Genomic DNA, 21,112 nt, shown 5'->3' on the forward strand with positions numbered 1-21,112 from the left:
CAAAAGGACAGATTAGGCAAAGGGGTACTGGCTGTGAGTAATAAAATCTCTATCCAGTAGCTCCTTCACCTGCCTAGCCACCTCCTCCCTCTCTACTCTCGACAACCTGTAGGGGGCTTTGTTAACTGGTTTAGAACTTGGCTCAAGAGTGATGGAGTGGTCAATGTCCCTTTGACGTGGGAGAAGATGGGGCAAATCAGCTACACATCTGAATATTCCTGTAACAACTCTTTCATCTCTTGATCCTCAACCATAACCTCCCTTGTGTCCTCAGATTTGGAAAGATGGAGGGCATAGATTGCACAAACATCCTTGAGGTCTCTTGCAGACTTTCTGGAAGAAATGACAGGTAGCTTAGGTGGTTCATGGCCCCTCAATGGTATCTCTTCACCGCTATGGACAAATCTCATATACATCTGATTGAATTCCTTGGTAATCTTGCCAAGAGCTCTGGGCCATTCACAGCCCAGTACAATGTCTATTGGCCCCAAATCCAAAGCAAATAAGTCTCCTTGGAAGGTATAATCTGGGGACATCTGAATTGGGGTGGCCTGACAACAATACCTACTAATAGTATGCTCCCCATTAGCCACTTGTACCCGCAGGCCATGTTCAATCTCTGTAGGATGCAACGTGACTGCTTGGACAGACTTGGAATTTATGTAAGTTTGGGTGCTCCCACTGTCCACCAAGATATGGACAGGTCTGCCATTAATTGCCGGTTATCATCATCAACACATGAATTCCCTTGTTAATACCTATGAAGTCATCAATTACTTCAATCCTCCACTGCTGGGCTATTCTCGGATGCTTAGATTTGAGTAGCCTCAAGCTCACCCAGTTATGGAACTCTAATTCTGTTGCCAGGTCTTGCTGAATGGGATCATCCTCAATCTCAATGATCATACTAACTTTTGCTCCTGAATTGGCTTTGCACAAACTCCGATGCTCAGGGTCCATTTTTCTCCACACAGATAACTGATTCTTCTTTTTCCTATCATCAATGATCGCTTGAGATAGTTGCTTCACCATCTTGTCTTTCTTCTCACCTAGATCATCCTTTGCACTAGGTTTGATGGGTGCTTTTGCACCTGCAACCTTATATGCCTTAGTATGCCCCATGTTGCTGCCATAAACTGTAGGATACCTAGGGATAGAAGGGGCTGTAGATGATGAAGGGGGGCTTGTTTGCATCAGTATGACCATCTTTGGCTGAGGAGCCTTTAATCTATGGTGTATCGGCCTTAGGCATGTTTAAAATGATTGAACATAAGGTCAAAACAAAAAGCGGGGAGCTGAATAGCCTGTTTTACTTTTAGTTTCAAAAGAGAGTTTGATTGAGTATGCCTGTGCTTTCTAAGTTAGAAATGTAGTTTTGCATCTTTGTAGAAAGCGGTATATAAGTGTAAGGGGTCCTTTTAGTTTTGTATTTTTTGAGAGAGAGAGAGAGAGAGAGAGAGAGAGAGAGAGAGAGAGAGAGATTATTCCTGTTTTTTGGAAGACTTTGTTTCTTGATTTGCTTGTTTATTTTTCTAAGTCTCCTTCTTCCTTTCTTCTTTATTTCTTGTTTTCTTTCTCTTTTGTTTATTTGATGTATTTTAGTAAGCACTAGGTTTGCCCAAGAGAGCAACACTTATGTCGTCAGTGCCCAAGCATAAACAGCTATACTGGGTTTCTGAAGACCTTGCTTGCTAAGTATATCTTCCTTTTGTTTTTCAAAAAAGTTTTTGTTACCTCTTTTTTCTTCTCTTTCGATCTCTCTTTTATTTTCTATGTAGATTTTGGACTTTAGATCAACAAAAAATCTAAATTTGTATGCTTGGATATATTCTAGTCTTACAAAAAGGTATATCTTTGAGTGAGGATTTGGTTCCAAAATGGCCAATACCCAAAGTCTTCTCCCTTAGATTGTACTTTGGTTCATATAACTCAGCCAATTGCATGGCTTCCTTAAGATAACTGGGCCTTTGAGTTGCCACATTTGAGGCAATACTAGGATCTAGTCCATGGATAAATTTGAGCATTCTGCTTCTGTCATCAATGCCATGGATGAGTAGAGCAAGTTTCCAAAACTGTTTGACATAATTTTTCACTGATCCTTGCTGAGTCAAATCATACCATCTGCAAATATATTGATCCCTGGCTAGAGGAGAAATAAAAGTCTGAAACATCTCTCTTTTGAATATCAATCACCACACTATCCTGTTGCAAATGCCTCCACCATGTGTGGGAAAAATTCTCAAGATGAAGCACAATAAATCTTATTTTACCCTGATCCCATTGAGGATATAATAAAAAATAGTCTTCCAATTTACTGATCCATTCTTCCTTGGTATAAAGCTTCAATTTCAGGGCTTGGACTATTCTGAGCTGTCCCTTGTGGAAGGTCCTTTGCTTTGGATGCAGCCTCATCACTGTAGGATCGAATGAAAGAGAGAGAGAGAGTGCAGATAGCAAAGAGTCGCTGAGTTAGCCGTCACGTCAAATCTTAGATAATGAAAGAATCAAAGTATAAGGTACTTGTACCTAGACCTAGGACTAAGTGTCCTAGGTGTCACATAGGACTAAGTGTCCTAGGTGGCCTAAAAGGCACTAACACTACAAGTGCCTACACTTATGCCTACAAGGCACATACCATGGCCTATAGGGCATGACTAGAACCACCAGAAGATGGCCTACAAACCCCCCTCCATGGGATGGGCTGAAGTACTCTGGAAACGTCTCAGAATACCTGGTATTTTCTGGTCATGGTGGCACATGTTCATCCAAAAGGATATAGCCACCTATGAATGTACGAGGGATGTCAGATCATGTAACAAAGGGAACCAAGTGTAAAGCCTGTCGGAAGTCTTGGAACTTGGGACGAGGAAGTGCCTTTGTAAACATATCTGCTATGTTGTCCTCTGTGGGTGTTTTCTTATTCATCACTTGAGATATGAAGCAAAAGATTTTGGAGGAATGCCATGCACCTCCGTATGATGGGCATAGAGGAATTGCAGCTATCACTCATGCTTTAGAGAGTTATTTTTATTGGTCACCTATGTGTAAATATATATAAATTAGTTTGTTACAGAATGCCTCACTTGTCAAAAGGTCAAATATGACAGCGGAAGGCACGTGGCCTACTTATGCTCCTTCCTGTGCCTGAGGCAACATGGGATAGCATTGCAATGGATTTCATTTTTGATTTGCCAAGATCAATATTAGGGAATGATGGAAATGAACTATCATTGATGGATTCAGCCCATTTCATTCGAGTAACGCAAAACCATGAAGGTGTTGGGGTAAAGGCACATTGCCACCCCTTTATTAAAGATAGGACATCTATGACTGTCTTAAGACAGTCATAGGGTAAAACCTAATCCTAATAAAACTAATGAGTTTGTGGTGTGGCTCATCACTTCACACCCGCACATTTGAGTCTCTCTCTCTCACTCTCTTCCCCTTTTGCTCTTCTCCCTGCTTCCTTCCCTCTCAACTGGTATCAGAGCCTTACTTCCTCTCTACCCCTGCCTACCTCTTCCTCTACCCCCTCGGGACTTGTGCCCTCAGGCAGCGTGGCGGAGCTTGGCATTGCGCAGGCAGCACGGGCTGCAGTGGGGCAGTGAGGGCGCATCGCGGGCCAGCGGGACAGCAGAGGCGGCGCGCAGGTGTACGGACGTACGTCGTCCGTACATCCGTACAGACAGGAGTCGCCCGTACAGCCCCGCGGGCTGCAACAGATCTGCGGGCAGCAAGGCGGCGCAGACGTGTGGACGCCGCCTTTTCGCGCGCCGTACAAAACAGTATGGACGTACGGCCGTTCGTACTGCCGTACCTACAGGGAGCTGCATCAGGGAAGAACTTTCGAAAAAAAAAATTTCTCTTCTGGGATTCCGTACCCTGCACACGTACACAGGTACAGCAGGTACATTGCTGCTAGTACAGAAAGTACAGCAGATATTGGGATTTATGCATCTGACAGAGTATATATGCTTTTACTGGGTTTGAATCTTAGTTTACGGGTGAGCAGATCATAGGGCTTTTGCCCAGCAGTTGATGCTTTGTATGCCTTGAGGTAGTGTGGTGTCAGAGTGCACACATTTGTCTCGATTTCCGCAGTGTGGAGGTGACATTTTCTTGCAGGTCACATTTCTTGTGCAACACTCAGAGAACCTCAGTTGAGCCACGCTTGGCCAGGGCGCATCGAGTTTACTCGGTCCCTAACTGTCCATCGTTGACAGTGCTCAAAACGTTCCTCATTGAGTGTTTGTACGTTGGGATCTGTGTATGTCATTTCTACACAGGGCAGTATATGCATTACACTGTTGGTTGATTTTGTCAGAGAGATTTTCACATTGCATACTACCTCAGTGTTGAGGTGTTCTTCACTTGGTTCAGGTGTCAGATCAAGGGGCTTTTGCCCAGATTTTGTTTGAGAGCACTTGGGTTACCGACAGAGATCTTCAGATGCATATTATCCCCTTGGCAGAAGGGTGATTGCTTGGGATTTATCCCATTTTCTGTTGCAGGTTTTGTGACAGGCTGAAGTGTCAGATTTTTTTTGGGTGTATGCCAAGTGGTTTATGCATATTAAATCAGTGCAATACCTCATCTGAGGTGGGAGAAGTGATCAGGACAGCAGTGTTTGTGCTTTGTCAGCTGATGATGCACTGTTAAAGCACTTGTGGAGCAGCTGCAGCATTCTGAAATTACTATTTTTATGCCTATTTGAGCACGGTACAGTGTGTCAGAAGGTACAGTAACTGGAGGGAATTTTCTGTTTTGCTGCAGATTTTCTGACAGTAAAAAACAGCACTATTGTGAGTGCTGTTGGCTCTTGATAGAGCAGGTTTTTTCTGAGAAATCAGAATTTTATTCAGTCTTTCTTGACTTACAGGGAGTCAGGTACTTTCCTTATCTGATATGGCATCAGGGGGAAGTGAATCATCAATTCTGAACATAAAGAAATTGGAAGGGGCACACAATTATGCATTATGGGCAGAACAGTGTTTGAATGTACTTCTGTTAAAGAAGATTTCTAAGCCCATAAGGGTGAAGGGTGTCAAGCCATCTGACATGACAAATGATGACTGGGAAGAGCTTGATTTGTCCGCAAGGGCAGCTATCATGCTCACTATTTCTGATACTCTTGTGTTCAATGTTCAGGCTGAAAAGACCTCTTATGGCCTATGGCAGAGGCTAGAAGAGTTGTATGCCCAAAAGAGCTCAGCCAGTAAGGTTTATTGGTTGAAGAAGCTGGTTGATCTTCGCATGAAGGAAGGTACAGCTATGACCTCACACTTGAGTGAGTTCAATGCCATCTTTACACAGCTTATTGCACAGGGATTGAACCTTGATGAGGAGTTCAAGGCTACTTTCTTGTTGTGTACCCTCCCTGAGAGCTGGGACACTTTCAAGACCACCCTGTCAAATTCGAATGCCACTCTTATGTATGCTGATGTAGAGAGCTCTCTCCTTATGGAGGAGATGAGCAGGAAGAATAATGCAAGCAGCAAGTCTTCAAATGCCTTGCAGGTACAGGATAGAGGCAGGACTCAGCAGAAGGGCAGATCTGCTGGTAAGTCCAAATCCCGCAGTCAGTCCCGTGGTAAAAAGGATATTGAATGCTTTTACTGTAGCAAGAAGGGACATGTGAAGTCTAAGTGCTTCAAGTTCATACGGGATCAGAAAGCCAAGAAGGCTGAAACAAAGGATGCAGGCAATGGAAGCAAAGGCAAAGGCAAGGCCAAGGCAGATGACTTGGATGCAGTGAATGTTGCAGCAGAGGACAGTGACAGTGACATACATGATGTTTTATGCTCTTCTGCTGTAATAGCACATACTTTGGTTATTGATGGCCATGACATGCACACCTGGCTCTTGGACTCAGGTGCTTCTTTTCATGTTACTCCTCATAGGGAGTGATTTACTTCCTACACAGGTACTTATGGAGTTGTTCATCTTGGGAACAACTATGCATGTCAGATTGCAGGGATTGGCAGTATTCAGATAGTATTCCCTGATGGACGCATATTTATGCTTGATGGTGTCCGCCATGTGCCGCAAATCAAGAAAAATCTGATTAGCACTGGCTTGTTGGATGACAGTGGTTACCACACCACATTTGGGGATTCCAAATGGGTGATTACTGATGGCCAGGTTGTAGTGGCTGAGGGTTATAAGAGTGATATCTTGTACCCTCTTTATGTTTCCAGTGTGGGTAATCATGTTGTTGCCATAACCGAGCTGCCAAAGGTTTCATTGTGGCATAGCCGTTTGGGACACATGTCTGTTAAAGGAATGCAAGAACTGTCACGTTTGGGTTATCTGCCGTCTCTTTCTTTTTCAGATTTGCCTACTTGTGATCATTGCATATTTGGCAAGCATTCTGTGACTCCTCATAAGAGGAGAACTCCCCAGAATAGAGCACCGCTTGATCTAGTGCACATTGATTTGTGTGAGATGCCACAGTTATCACTAGGGGGTGCAAAATATTTTATTACTTTCATTGATGATGCCACACGCAAAGTGTGGGTCTATTTCTTGAAGCATAAGGGCGATGCCTTAGATGCTTTCAAGAAGTTTGTCGCTCAGGTTGAGAATCGGACAGGTCGTAGGCTGAAATGCCTCAGATCCGATAATGGGGGTGAGTATGTGTCACATGCTTTTGTGCAGTTTTGCGAAGCTAAGGGCATCAAACAGGAACTCACAGCCCCTCATAATGCATCTCAAAATGGTGCAAGTGAGCGGATGAATCGAACTATTCAGGAGAAGGTTCGATGTATGTTGTCTTATGCTGCATTACCCCATGGCTTTTGGGCAGAAGCCGTGCAAACAGCAGTTCACATTATTAACAATTCGCCAAACAAGGCTTTGGAGTTGAAAGTGCCAGAGGAGGTGTGGTCTGGCAAGCCATCTTCATATAAGCACTTACGTGTATTTGGTTGCGAGTGCTTTGCTCATGTACGCAAAGAACTGCGCACCAAACTGGATCCAAAGTCTATCAGATGCATCTTTATGGGTTATGGTGACGAAGGTGAAATGGGGTACAGGTTATGGGATCCCGCTAAACGGAAGATTATACGCAGCAATGATGTCATCTTTAAAGAGGATAGTGTACACAAGGAACCCGTGCAACCTGTGGAATACAGGAGGGTTATTTATGATGATGTTGGACAGCAAAGAATGCCCATTTATATGCAGCAGCAGGCTGCTGCAGATAACCCTGTTCAAGAGGGTATACAGGCTGAAAATCAGCCAGATAATTTTGCCAATGATGCACCACTGGATATGCCAGCAGATGGGGCTGTAGAACAGCCAGATATGGTGGTACAGCCACCCGTCATGCATGACGAACAGGCTGGACAGCAGCCCAATCCGGAACATTTTGTTAGGAGGAGCACCCGTGTACAACGGCCTCCTTGCCAGGTTTGTTCGAGGAGCCAATAATGTGGCTGATTTTATCATGCTGACAGATTGTGGTGAGCCTTCCAGCTTCAAGGAAGCTATGGGAAGAACAGAGAAAAAGAAGTGGGAGAAAGCCATGCAGTCAGAAATGGACTCCCTACTTCAAAATGATGAATCATCATCAATCAACATCATTCTTAAATTGAGGCCAGCATGAACTGCAAAAATTAAGCTGCCAAGCCAACCAATGTGACATGGGACTTGGTGCAGCTACCTGCAGGCAGAAAGGTTTTGCCATGCAAGTGGGTTTACAAAGTCAAAGTGGATTCAAATGCTTTACCGAGGTATAAGGCCAGATTGGTTGCCAAGGGATTTAAGCAGGAGAAGGGCATTGACTTTGATGAGATCTTTTCCCCTGTAGTCAAGATGACTACTTTGAGAGCAGTGTTAGCTCTTGTTGCTCATGACGACATGGATTTATGTCAGATGGATGTGAAGACAGCTTTTCTTCACGGAGATCTCCATGATGAGATCTATATGAGTCAGCCAGAGGGATATGCTGTTAAAGGGAAAGAGAAGCTTGTGTGTAAGCTCAAGAGGAGCTTGTATGGACTCAAGCAGGCGCCAAGAGAATGGTACAAGAAGTTTGATGCCTTCATGCAGTCCCAAGGGTATCATAGGTGTGAGACCGATCATTGCTTGTACACCAAAGGGGCAAAGGATGGCAGTTTGATGCTACTCATTCTATATGTGGATGACATGCTTATTGCCAGTAAATCTCAGCATGAGATTAGTGCTTTGAAGAAACAACTGCATAAGTCTTTTGACATGAAAGACTTGGGTGATGCAAATCATATTCTTGGCATGCGGATTACTCGTGACAGGTCCAAGGGACTTTTATTTCTGTCACAGAAGGAGTACATTGACAAAGTACTGCAGCGGTTTAAAATGGAGGGGGGGAAGTCTATTAGTACCCCGTTGCCTCCACATTTAAAACTCAGCAGTAAGGACAGCCCCAGATCAGATGATGATAAGGCTGAAATGGCCAAGGTTCCGTATGCATCTGCAGTTGGTTCTTTGATGTATGCCATGGTTGCCACTCGTCCGGATATTGCTTTTGCGGTGGGAGTCATCAGCAGGTATATGGCAAATCCAGGCAAGAGGCACTGGGAAGCAGTGAAAGGTGTCTTGAGGTATCTCAAGGGTACCAAAGACTTGTGCATATGCTATGGTAGGCAAGATGCATTGGTGCATGGTTTTACAGATTCAGACTATGCAGGGAATGCAGATAACTGGAAGTCTACTACCGGTTATATTTTCACATTTGCAGGAGGTGCTATATCATGGGTGTCTCGGTTGCAGAAATGCATTGCACTGTCAACCACTGAAGCTGAATATGTTGCAGCCACTGAGGCTTGCAAGGAAGCAATATGGCTTACTTGGCTGGTGGGAGATTTGGGCATTACAGGAGATATGCCAGTTTTGCACTGTGATAGTCAGAGTGCTATCATGTTGGCAAAGAATCCGGTCTTTCATCAAAAGACTAAGCACATTGATGTGAAATATCATTTCATCAGGGAGGTACTGGAAGACAAGCGACTCGAGCTTGTGAAAGTGCACACTGATGATAATCCTGCAGATTTGCTCACTAAGAGCTTGCCTATAGAGCGGTTTGCACATTGCCGCCACATCATGGGATTAGGATAAGACCATTCTTATTTTATGGTCTTGTATACAGTAACTGTATATTGCTGTAATTTTTATTCTTTTCTCCCCTTTAGGCACATTGGCCTTTAGGTGGGAGGTTGTTGGGGTAAAGGCACATTGCCACCCCTTTATTAAAGATAGGACATCTATGACTGTCTTAAGACAGTCATAGGGTAAAACCTAATCCTAATAAAACTAATGAGTTTGTGGTGTGGCTCATCACTTCACACCCGCACATTTGAGTCTCTCTCTCTCACTCTCTTTCCCTTTTGCTCTTCTCCCTGCTTCCTTCCCTCTCAGAAGGTAGATCATATAGCCAAGGTTTTTATGGCATAGATCTTTAAGCATCTTGGAATGTCAAAGTCCATTGTTAGTGACTGATACCACATAATGATGAGCCTATTCTAGAGATCCCTATTTGATAATATGGGGATGAACCTGAATTATTATTCTTCTTTCCATCCCTAGATAAAGGGTCACAGTGAAGTAGTAAATTCAGCAGTGTTAGATCTTTTGAAATGCTACATGTCTGACAAAAAATCAGATTGCATGTAACAATACTGTTCATAGCTCCACAAGGAAAGCCCCATTTGAGGTCATTTATGGAAAGGTGATTCTGCCACCTATCCTGAGGACCAAAGACTAGATATTTACAGCTGATCAGTATGTGAGAGACACCTCCAGACACCTTTCAGGCAAGTTTAGACAACAATAGAAAGTCTCAAGAAAAGCATAAGAAGGTTGCACATAAGCACAGGAGACATCTAGATCTCAAGCGAGGAGATTGGGTACTCTTGATATCGAAAAAGCTAGGCTCCGCAAGTTTAAAGGCAAAGAAAAAGTGTATGCAAAGTTATCCCCTAGGTATTATGTCCCTTTAAGGTTTTGGATGAGAGTAATGAGATTGCATACAAATTGGCACTGCCAGAGCTTTGGAGGATTCACAATGCCTTTCATGTGAGTCTTCTAAGGAAATACCAAGGACCGGAGGCTACATGAGCCAAGTAACAGAAGATCCACCGGAAGTGGATGAGATGGAGGAGGACATTAAGCCAGAGGAGATTGTGTACCATACGGTACACAAAGGCCCTCAGGGCAAGGAAGTTTACAGGTACCTTGTAAAAGTCGAGCTATTCGGATTAAATCCCAAGTGGATGGTTGAAGACATGTTGTCTGATCATCCACAGTGCTCGGATATGTACAAGGAAGCTTTTCGATTGAGGTCAACTGAATAGAAGCCGAGGGATGTCATCAAGTTGTAGTACTCCAAGTCAAAGTTTTAGTTGATCATTTTATTTGAACATAATTATGGAGTTCTTTATTTATTTAATTATGATCAAAATTACCTAACCGTGGTTAAGTAAGCCTAACTTTGGTTAGGGCGACTTGGCTCATACCAAGAGAGTTAACTACGGTTAACCAAAGTATTTCAGAGCTAACTTCCGCCAGAGAGTGTTGGTTTCGACCAACAAGGTTTGGCTTTGCCAAGGAGGGTTGACTTTGGTTATCCAAGTTATTCCCAACCTCGGTCGGAGATATTTGACCTTGATTAAGGCGCCTTGACCCTTGGTCAAAGCCCTTAATTATGGTCAAGAGGCTAGACCTCGGTCAACCAAAGTATTTCTTATGTTGTGTGCACATGTTTGCTTGGTAGGGATGCCCACAGAGACTAGGATTAGTCTAGAGATTATTTTTGCATGCAAAAGTGCTAACGATTAATGGGTGCCATGGCTATATGCACTTAATTAATTGTTGCAGGTACAAGAGAGTGGTTTAATATCCACTAAGTGTGGAGCCTAGTAGATAACCAGGAGGTGCCCATGTGACCGAGGGCTACGAAGACTCCAGAGTTGCCTTTTGTGGCATGTAATGAGAAACTAGACTTGGAATTCGACTCTTGTCACTTCCCAAGAGTGGAGAGCCTTGTGCCTCCTTGTAATCTGAAGTTTCATACATTTTGTAAGAATTACTCAAGCAATAAAGACCTTAGGGGGGGGGTCCAGCCAGATTGTTGCTCTGGGCCCTAGTGTTGTGTAGAGTGAGGGATTGAGAGATTGTGAGAGAAGTTGAGAGAGAGAGTGTGCTGAAATCTGCAGCCAACGTGTAATAATTGAATGCAGCGTAGGAGAAATAGAGGATGGAGTTGCTTGAATGAGGTTTCATAAGCACATTGAGGTGCACTATCATTATGTTCGAGAGCACCTTTCAGCTGGAGATATACAGTTGTCCTACGTTCCCACGGAGGATAACTTAGCAGATCTCTTTACGAAGGCTCTACCATGACCCAAGTTTGAGGCTTTTCGACATGCCTTACACTTGGCACCATTTATTACGTGATGTTGATCTCTGTGTACTACCATAGGTTGCTATATCCATCTTGGACGAATATGTGCAACCAAGATGTAGTTTCCAGGTATACCTAAGATGTATCCAGGATACTTCAGACATACCATGGTGGGGGGGTTGTTAGCACTTAGCCCTAGTATGGCCTTGTAGGCTAGTTAGGACATTTTGTCCTAGACTTCGTCAACCAATTGACTTTGGGACCATGTAGTAGCCACTTTGTACTTTCTCATCATCCATTTTGCAAGTACTCCTCGTTTCCTTAGCTTGTTGTTTGCTCCCTTGCATTCCATCTCCATTCCATTGTTTCTCGCACCCAACAAATATTGCTTTTCATGTCCTCCAGGTCCTTATGATAAGTAGTAGCGGCATTAATTACTTGAATCTTTTAGACAAGGCATTAACGACTCTATTAGGTGCCCTTGGTGTATGTAAAATCTGAAAATAAAACATGGACAGGAAATTCGCCAATCTCATATGCTTCTTTGAAAGTTTGATTTGGGGATATATCTAAGGCTTTGATAATCCGTCTATTCAGCATCCTAGGCAGAGCATTGGGAATTAAGTTTCACCACCATCTTGACTTTGGAGAATCGGTGCATGAAAACTGGATTGCCATCGAAACATTGTTTGGTTCACATATGAAGAATTCAAAAGTCTTGTTTAAACAACAGTTTTAAAGTTTAGTGAAGGATGGATCTACACTGGGTGAACATCTCAATTACTTGCGTTCCATACTCCACCAGCTTACTGATAGAAGAGTGCAAGTAGATGATGATGACTCGAAAGTAGTATTATTATCAAATGTATGATGAAATCGTTAAAATTCTTTGAGTGAATGCCAATATGAGAGTGTAATGCATGTGGAGAATGTGTTGGAACTATTTTACAACAGGATGGCCATGTAATGGCTTATGAGAGCCAGCGGGTACTGTAAAAGATGTACCACATATAATCACACACATGCAATCAAGGAATGAAAACTGCAAACCAGATATTTATTTCATGCAAAAGATAAAGGCACAAAGCCATAACAGGTCCCCCTTATCCCTACGGGGTTGGTTGGAGGACATCACATGCTGAACAACACACCAACAAAGGCTACCAGGACTTCTCCAACTATTCTCCTGACAGTGAGCCATATTAATCGACGAAGGTGTCATCGTCAAGACTGAGCAGAATTGTAGCTGTCAACACGAGCCAAAAAACCACCATGAACTGTGCTGGAATCATGCTGGCCAGCTTGAAGAATATTTCACCAACGCATCTGAGCTTATCCCGAATCGATAAGAGAGAAGATTAGAGAGAATATTCATGCCCATGAGGAGAAGCAATCCACCTATTGCATGCAAAACTGCCATGCAACTCCACGTGGCTACTAGAGGCTTGGATATTTGCAACAAGCCCCCTCCAACCGATCAGTGGCAGAAAGGCACAAACCATCAGAGAAAACCACCAACTTGAAGGTACACAAACATGAAATGCTCCTTAAAAAACAAAAGGTATATAAATCTGAACCGAAATGACCCCCCTTCATTAGACAAGTGAGGGAGAGCAAAATTGGTTCATGAAAAATACTTCAGGTTCAATGTATGAAATTAAAACAAACAGCCTAAGCCAGAATCCCTCGAAACATTAGTCGTTGTGTAGAAAGCTTGGAGGCCCTTTTATTTGCAGACCTGCAAAATCCTCCACGACATGCATAGTCTCCTTCTTTACCTTTTCTTTTGATGCCAAGTCATCTCGTTTCTTAAAGCAACAATCTTCAATGTGCCATGGTTTGCCACAATAGTCACAATGCATGGACTTCTTCTCACCTTTCTTGGTCCCTTCGCTTTTACCAGTGACGGCGTACACACGTTCCTCATCTGTCTGAAACACTTGGAGACGTGTCACGTTCCCCATCGAGCAGAGTTACAATCATCTTGTCCATGGAACCTCGAAGCGTTTATACAGATCTGGAATGCTAAGAATTGGTTCCATGGTGAACTTTTCTTTGAGAGTATTGAATGCTGTCCTTTGCTGCTCTCCTCATCTGAAGACAACATATTGCTTGGCCAAATCATGAATTAGGGCAGCAATATTTACGAAGTGTCAGATGAATGTTCTGTAATAAGAACAGAGACCCTAGAACTTCATACTTCATGGACTGTTTTCAGGCCATTCTTGAATGGCTTTGACTTTGGCAGGATTCATCTGTACATCTTCTTTAGAAATCACGTGTCCTAGATAATCGATCATGTCGAGAAATAATTCTCTCTTTTTGCCATTGATATAGAGCTTGTTTTAATGCAACTCTTGAAACATTGTGGCTAAGTGTCTTCTATGCTCTTCCTTCGACTTTGAGGATACAACGATATCACCAAAGAAGGGTCTAAAAATCTGATCCATCATCCGACTAAAGGAGGCTGGAGCATTTGTAGGACCAAAGGGCATTACTAAATATTCAAACAATCCAAAAATAGCTTGGAAGGCTATTTTATGTAGATTCTAAGGATGAATTCATGTTTGAGGTCTGTCTTATTTAATACTGAGGCTCCTTCCAGCCTATCTAACACATCATCAATGTATGGAATGGGGAAGCTTTGACAGTCATTTTATTAAAAGCTATGTAGTCTACACACATGCAAAATGACCCATCCTTGTTCTGAAGTAGCAGCACAGGTGAACAAAATAGAGGAGAACAAGCTCTAATGAGTACTTTTGAAAGTAGATCTGGTACGTGATTCATAATCTCTTTTGTCTGAGCTGCAGTCACCTTGTAAGGTGGCTGGTTTGGAGCTCAATCCTTGGTATGAGCTCAATGGTGAGATCCTCCAGGTGCTCGGGCAGTAATTCTCCTAGAATAGTCTCTGTTGAAGCAATCCTTAAAAGACTCCAAACACTAAAGATTTTCTCCTAGAATAGTCTCTGTTGAAGCAGTAATTCTCCTAGAATAGTCTCTGTTGAAGCAATCCTTAAAAGACTCCAAACACTGAACATTTTCTTTTTCTGACCGATTCAATTTATTTTTTGGATCATTTTCTTTATCCCTGATGAAAATCGTATACACAGAAATATAAGACTATTGATTTTGCAATTGAAGCATTTGATACAATTGGAATAGTGAAACCGGCCTTCAATAAATTAAAGGGCAGTAAACTAACAAGTAACCAGTCAACAAAAGTATTACCAGCAGATTGGGAGCTAGAGTGCCCCTACACCAAGACAAAGGCACAGATTGGCCCCAACCACATCCCATTGGGCATCCACATACTCTGCATAGCCTTTACTGCTCACCGCTCTCACTAAACCTGGCAATGAGCATCCATCTCTATTCCAGATTGATTGCACTCAGCTTGGAACTGTTACTTGCAGCCCACCCTTGGCCACACAGTACCCCATAGCTATCATTAGTGCCCAATTAGCCAACTATCTGCTCAAAGCAGAAAAGGAAAGCACAAAAGCTTTCTCCACTGTCCAGGACTATCATTACTAATAGTCTCTCATCCTACGGGTCGCACATATCCTGATACATCAACTTGATTTCCAAAAGAGAACTGGCATCACAACAAAGCAAACACTATGGCAGTCACACCTGTACCATCCCTCTCGAGGTTCCAATGATACTTCACATTCCAAGCATGGATTCCCGACCCCTGCCTGCTCAGCAACGAGGCTGTACCAAAGATGTGCCCTCTGCCTAGCAACCACTGCCTGCATGTGACCCATCTCCTAGAGAAACCAAATACATATTCCCACATGGAACATGTTACTTGCCAAAGCCAACAAATAGAATACACAATGAATTTGAACCCACTTGCATTTAGTGCTCTTCCCACTCTCAATAGGCGTCAGTATCACAAACCATTAGCCCTGCGGGGCTCTGCCTTTACACCCATGTGACCATAGGCATCCATACTCAATGCAAACACCTGCATTTAACATGGGAGCTGTTACTAGCAGCCCTAACCAGGCCACACGCTCCCCCAAGTGTCCACTGACTCACTGAATCATAACTGAACTGGCCACGGTGATTAGAAGCACGAACAACCTCTGCAAGCATTCACTGTAAGCTGTCCTGCTAAGCAAGACCTTCCGAAAACACAGCCCAATGGTCATGGGCAATCACTAGAAGACATTCGTGCCCTCTTCACTAGCCCGGAGCTCAGCCAAGCTCACTGACGAGCTAATGCAAAGCATCCACGAACTCAAGGGACGCCCTGCTCAGCTGAAAGCCTTCTCACTCAGCCTCCATTACAGCAGCCCATTCCAAGTGCAAGGAAAAGAGCGTTGAACAGCCCGTGCAAGGCTGCAGCCTATGATCATCAAGCAGCCCGTATAGCAGCGAGAAATCCCTTCAGTACAATCCAAGCTATGAAGGCTGGCTCCTTCCGTACAGCCATACAAGCAATCAAGCAAGGCTCACAGTATACGGACTATCTGTACAGTCCGTATGGCCGTACGGCAGCCTAGGCCCTGCATTGGAATCACCGCCAAATTCCGTATGTCAGCCCTTCTACCCATCGTGGAGCTCATGGTGCCGCCTTTTCTCCCGTTTTTGTCTCTTTTCTTCGTCAAGCTTTTACACCCCTCCTCATCACGTCGGCCAGCCCCTACGTTGTTCCGAGGATTTCATTTCCTTTTTGGGCTGCATGGGCATGCCACGTGGCAGCCCGCGTCTTCATTTGCCCCCAAGGCTTTAATTTTTCCCCTAAGCCCTAGTTGGTCAACACCAATGACCAACTTTAAAGCTCATTTGCCCCTTGCCCCCTCTAGTGGGGCCTTTATAAAAGCCCACCAATGACCAACTTAAAAGGCCTAAGGTTCTTTGGGCCCCTCTTGGCCCTAGGCCTCTCATTTGCCCCCAAAGCAATAATGCTAGGGGTTCTAGCACATCGAGTAACCCTTGACCTCCCCCCTTGTTTTCCCAGGGTCCTGCCCACATGCATGCGCCAAAAATCACGCCCTCGTGACAAATAGTCTCTCCTTTTCCTTTGGCAATTATCTTGTGCTCCTTGTTTCTATAGGTAAATATAAGAGTCCTCTCGGGCTTGTACTTTCTTCCTACGAAACCAAGGAATTCCTAAAACTATGTCATCATACTTTAATGAGGAGATGTAGAACTCATCTTGATCCACATAGTCCTTGATGTGAACTCGGAGCTTTCCAATAAGGGGTGTAATTGGAACAAGATCTCCTTGAAATATTTGCTCAAGATCAAGGGCTTGTCCCAACTCTTCTGTTTTAATTCTTGGCCTCAAGGTAAGTCCTTTGAATGAAGTTATTTGGAGCTCTTGGATCAAAGAGTATCAAAACATTTTGCTCTCTCACTTTGCCCCAAGAAAGACAAAGTTCTATGGCCTTTGGGTTGGCCGCTCTCCCTACTACATCAAGACTCCTCTTGCCAATGTTTTTGGCGGCTGTTGTGGCCTTTTCTATTCTAAATTTCGTGGACTTTTCGGGGCACTGGGCAGCCATAATCCCCTCGTTTCAGCATGGGAAACACTTTTCTTTCTTACGGAAGGTCTCAACCTGCTCTGGCGTGAGATTAATCTTACCTTTGTAGAGCTTTTGATTTCCCCTCCGCTTCTGAGGCTGGACTCGTTTTTGTCAATTTGAGACGATAAGTTTCTCTCTTGCAAACACGCTTTTTTCCCTTTTTGGAAGGATGGTGGGTCTTGCATATGCATAAGGATTGCTACTGATGCCGATGAAGAAGAGGATCATGGGCTAGAGATACTACTGCATATATAAGCTATAGGCTATGGCAAGCAATGGAAACTTAAAATGGAGAGAAGACAAAAAATGAGATGGTGTAATGAATTGCTGCAAAACTGAGTGAAGCATGTCAAAGTTGGTCGGCAAATCAGCTTTGAAATCTGCAATATTGAACCCTGTGAGCAGTAAGTCATCGTTCAACTTGCATTCCTGAAGTGCATTTCCTGAAATTTCAAAGCCTGGAGGTTGTTTGACATAAACCTCTTCCAACAAGTCTCCATCTAGGAAGGTTGTTTTAATGTCCAACGAATGAACATTCCACTCAAAATGTGCAGCCATTGCAATAACAGATCGGATGGTGGTCATCCGGGATGTAGGAGCAAAAGTCTCCTCACAATCTATGCCCTTTTTCTGAGCATAGCCTTTGGCAACCAGCCTTGCCTTGTATCTGTCAATGGAGCCATCTGGCTTCTGTTTCACCTTGAAAACCCATCGTGTACCAATGGCATGTTTACCTGGTGGCAAGTCTACGACATCCCAAGTTTGATTTTTCTGAATGGACTGCAATTCATCGTGCATGGCATTCATCCAATGCACATTGTCCTTTGCTTCTTCGAATGTTGCAGGCTCCTCCTCATTGAGAAGAGTACCTGCATATGCTGATTCCACTGAATTAGCACCTTCCATGTGCCTTACTGCACTGCGAGTCCTGCCAGGTAATGAAGCATCAATCTTACTCTCCGTGAGAGTCTGTAACAGTCAGTTTGGGACTGTTTTTGCTGCATGTATGTCTGCAATTTCTTGCTGAACCACTTGTTCCACTGCTTGTGGAGGTGGCAAGACATCCTGTGGCTGAACTGGAGCATCGGGAGGTGGCTGTAAATTCTGATTTGCATCAGAAATATCAGGAGGGGAACCCAAGGCAATGGGTAGCAACCCCTCAAAAACATCCTCTGAAGAAGAAGGCATATGAAATTCAGCCTGAGTGTGAGCTGAATTTTCTGCAAATATCACATCTCTACTGACAATGATCTTGCGTGTAGCAAGATTGTAGAGACGGTACCCCTTGCTTTCTGCACTGTACCCAACAAATATGCACTTAATTGCCTTATCTGACAACTTATGCCGAAATTCAACTGGCACATGAGCATATGAAAGGCATCCAAAGACACGTAAATGATCCACTGAAGGCTTTCTCCCATTCCAGACTTCATAGGGAGTTTTTGTTTTCAAAGCCTTAGTGGGAGACCGATTTAAGATGTAGTTGGCACACATTAGACCTTCAAGCCATAATTTGTGAGGCATGTGTTTGCTTTTCAGCATACATTGGTCCATTTCCATAAGAGTTCTATTTTTCCTCCCAGCTTTGCCATTTTTCTGAGGGGTCAGCCTCACTATGAGCTGATGCAAAATACCCTTGCCTTTCAGAAAAGCATCAAAATCTGCAGACAAGTATTCCCCACCTCTATCTGTGCACAATGTCTGTATCTTGAGTCCAGATTCATTTTCAACCATGGCTGAAAAGTGTTTAAACACCATGAACACTTTTGATTTGCGCTTCAGTCCAAAGATCCAAGTGAAATTGGAGTAATCATCAATAAAAGTAACAAAGTAGAGATGACCACCCAATGATGGAGTCCTCATGGGACCACAGACATCACTGTGTGTAAGCTGTAATTTTCGGACAGCTTTAACTAAACCATCCTTTTTGAAGGGGAATCTCTGCATCTTGCCTAAAATGCACCCTTCACAGGCATGTGGAGGAGGTATCTCAAGAGGTGGCAATGCATCAACCATAGAGTGCTTCTGAAGTGTCATCAAGCTATTGTAATGCATGTGGCCATATCTGGCATGCCATAACTCTGCATTCTGCATGGCAGCAGTAGGAGTAGAAATTGCAAGAGCATGGGCTGCTCTTTTCTCAAAAAGATTAAGCTGAAAAAGCCCACGTAGCAGAGTACCAGATAATCTCAAGGCATAATCATTTTCTCTGTCTCGGACAACACATTTGTCATCCTCAAAGATGACCTGAAATCCAGCCCTGTTAAGAGTGGACACTGAAAGGATATTCTTGGTGATACCAGGCACATACAAGACATTTGAAAGTCTGAAAACTGAGCCATCAATGGCGGTAAGCTCAACTTCTCCTGTACCACGTACTGAATATGACGAGTTGTTGGCACAAGTGACTTTCTTACCAACGGGAGGTGGATGCAAGGAAGTGAAGAGACACTTCCTAGAAGTGATATGCTTGGAGGCACCGCTGTCAAAATACCAAGTATTCAGTGTTTCATTGACACTGAAAGCTGATGCATCCGTGGAAGGATCATAACTGCAAGTCAAAAAGGCATATGTATCATCATTACAAGTGGCTGTACTATCCCGAGCATCTGGAGCAGCCAGCCTAGAATCTGAAATGCAAGATAAAAAGGCATAATCCTGTCCAACAAAGTTGGCTTCAGCATCCCCACTGTCAGAGGCATGAGGAGCTGAATCTGAAATAGTCATACCGGAGCTGTTTTTCTCCTCTTTTGCAAGCCTTTTCCTACATTCTGCAATGTGATGACCTGGCTTTTTGCAGTAATGACAAAAACCCTTCTTCTTGGGCTTACTTGCATCATTCTTAGCCTTTTGTGAAGGCTGTCCTGACCCACTGGAAGGCTGATTACTGATGTCTTTGCCTGTCCCTTTCCTTTTGACTTGAACTTTGAGAGCATAGCTTGTTCACCTGCACGTGAAGCCAAGTTTTTCCTGGTTTGCTCTTCCTGAAGCATAAGTCCTATCAACTCATGACAAGTGAGAGGATTTGCACCCCCCCTCAATGATAAGTTCAGCGAGGTATGAAAGCTGAGATAAGTCTCAGGAAGAGAATTCAGAGTGGTGATAATCATCTCTGAATCAGGAATAATCTCATCAATGTTCAATAATTGCTCTCTGAGATCCTGTAGCTTTGTGAGGTGGACTGACATGGAGTCACCCTCTTCCATATGTGTATTACTTAACTCTCTTTTCAAGAAAGATACCCTTGCATCATTCCGGGCTGCATACATGCTTTCTAAGATATCCCACGCTGCCTTTGAGGTCTTACACGACCGGATATGCGGAATGATAAATCTTTTCACTGAAACAGAGATGCATGACAAAGCTAAGGCATCCCGTGAATCCCATCTTTTTTGTTCTGGAGTGGTGGCTACAGCTGCACCAACAACCTATCCTGCAACTGCACCCTGTGCACGACCTCTTCGACCTCCTTGCTTGGGAGGGGTATTAGGTGCCATACCTTGCTGGTCAGATCTCATCCCCATTCACATAATCCCATGAATTGTGAGAAATCAGAATATTGCGTACCATAAAACTCCATAGGGAGTAGTTGGTACCATCCAACTTGTCTTCCTGTGAAAGACCACCGAACGGGAAATCATTCTGATTTTGCTGGGCCATATCCGAGAAAGAGATTTTAGCAGATACAAAACTGAATTCCCTTACTGGGAATGAAATGCACAACTCCCAAAAAACACAGCCAAGCACTGGCTGTAAATGCAACTCAGATTTCTGCACTTGCACTGTCAGAAATCTGTCCAAGCATCAAAAACTCTCCAGAATCTGCCAAAAGTGCTGCAAAACACTTCAAGAAAGGCAGTGTGAAATCTCCAAAATTGCTTCTCCAACACAAAAGCCCCAAAATAGGCCTGAAATTACAACCAGAAAGGGGCAAATTGATCAAAAGCCCCAAATGTTGCAAGAATTGCGCTCTGTCTGCAAAAGCCCCAAATTTCACTGCGAAATTGCAGTTGCGAAATTGCAGTGTAATCACAAAATCCTCAAATTTCTGCAAGAAATTGTACTGCAAAACTGAAAGCCCTAAATTTCGAGCTTGAAATTGCAACCAGAAAGGGGCAAAAGCACAGAAAGCCCCAAATTTTGATTTCAGCAGAGAGCTCCAAATTTTTGGGCTAAACCTCTGAATCTGCCT

General features: G+C 43.6%; 1 protein-coding gene across 3 annotated transcripts in view; it reads left to right on the plus strand.

Annotated features, from left to right (window-relative positions):
* LOC147886103 (Plastid-lipid associated protein PAP / fibrillin family protein) overlaps positions 1–21,112 on the plus strand; it is a 106,763-nt gene that overhangs the window by 73,391 nt on the left and 12,260 nt on the right. The window contains exon 11 of one of the 3 annotated variants that reach the window (XM_087395467.1): positions 10,855–10,993. The exons of the other annotated variants lie outside the window; for them this stretch is intronic. Within the exon in view, the coding sequence (XP_087251593.1) occupies positions 10,855–10,873 (19 nt within the window). The 3' untranslated portion in view covers positions 10,874–10,993. Of the gene's footprint in view, positions 1–10,854; positions 10,994–21,112 lie in introns of those variants that run through there. 3 annotated transcript variants of the gene reach the window in all.

This window comes from Dipteris shenzhenensis, chromosome 24 (genome assembly GCF_047967505.1).
Source record: "Dipteris shenzhenensis isolate YYH24624 ecotype China chromosome 24, Dip_SZ_1.0, whole genome shotgun sequence".
Taxonomy (NCBI): Eukaryota; Viridiplantae; Streptophyta; class Polypodiopsida; order Gleicheniales; family Dipteridaceae; genus Dipteris; species Dipteris shenzhenensis.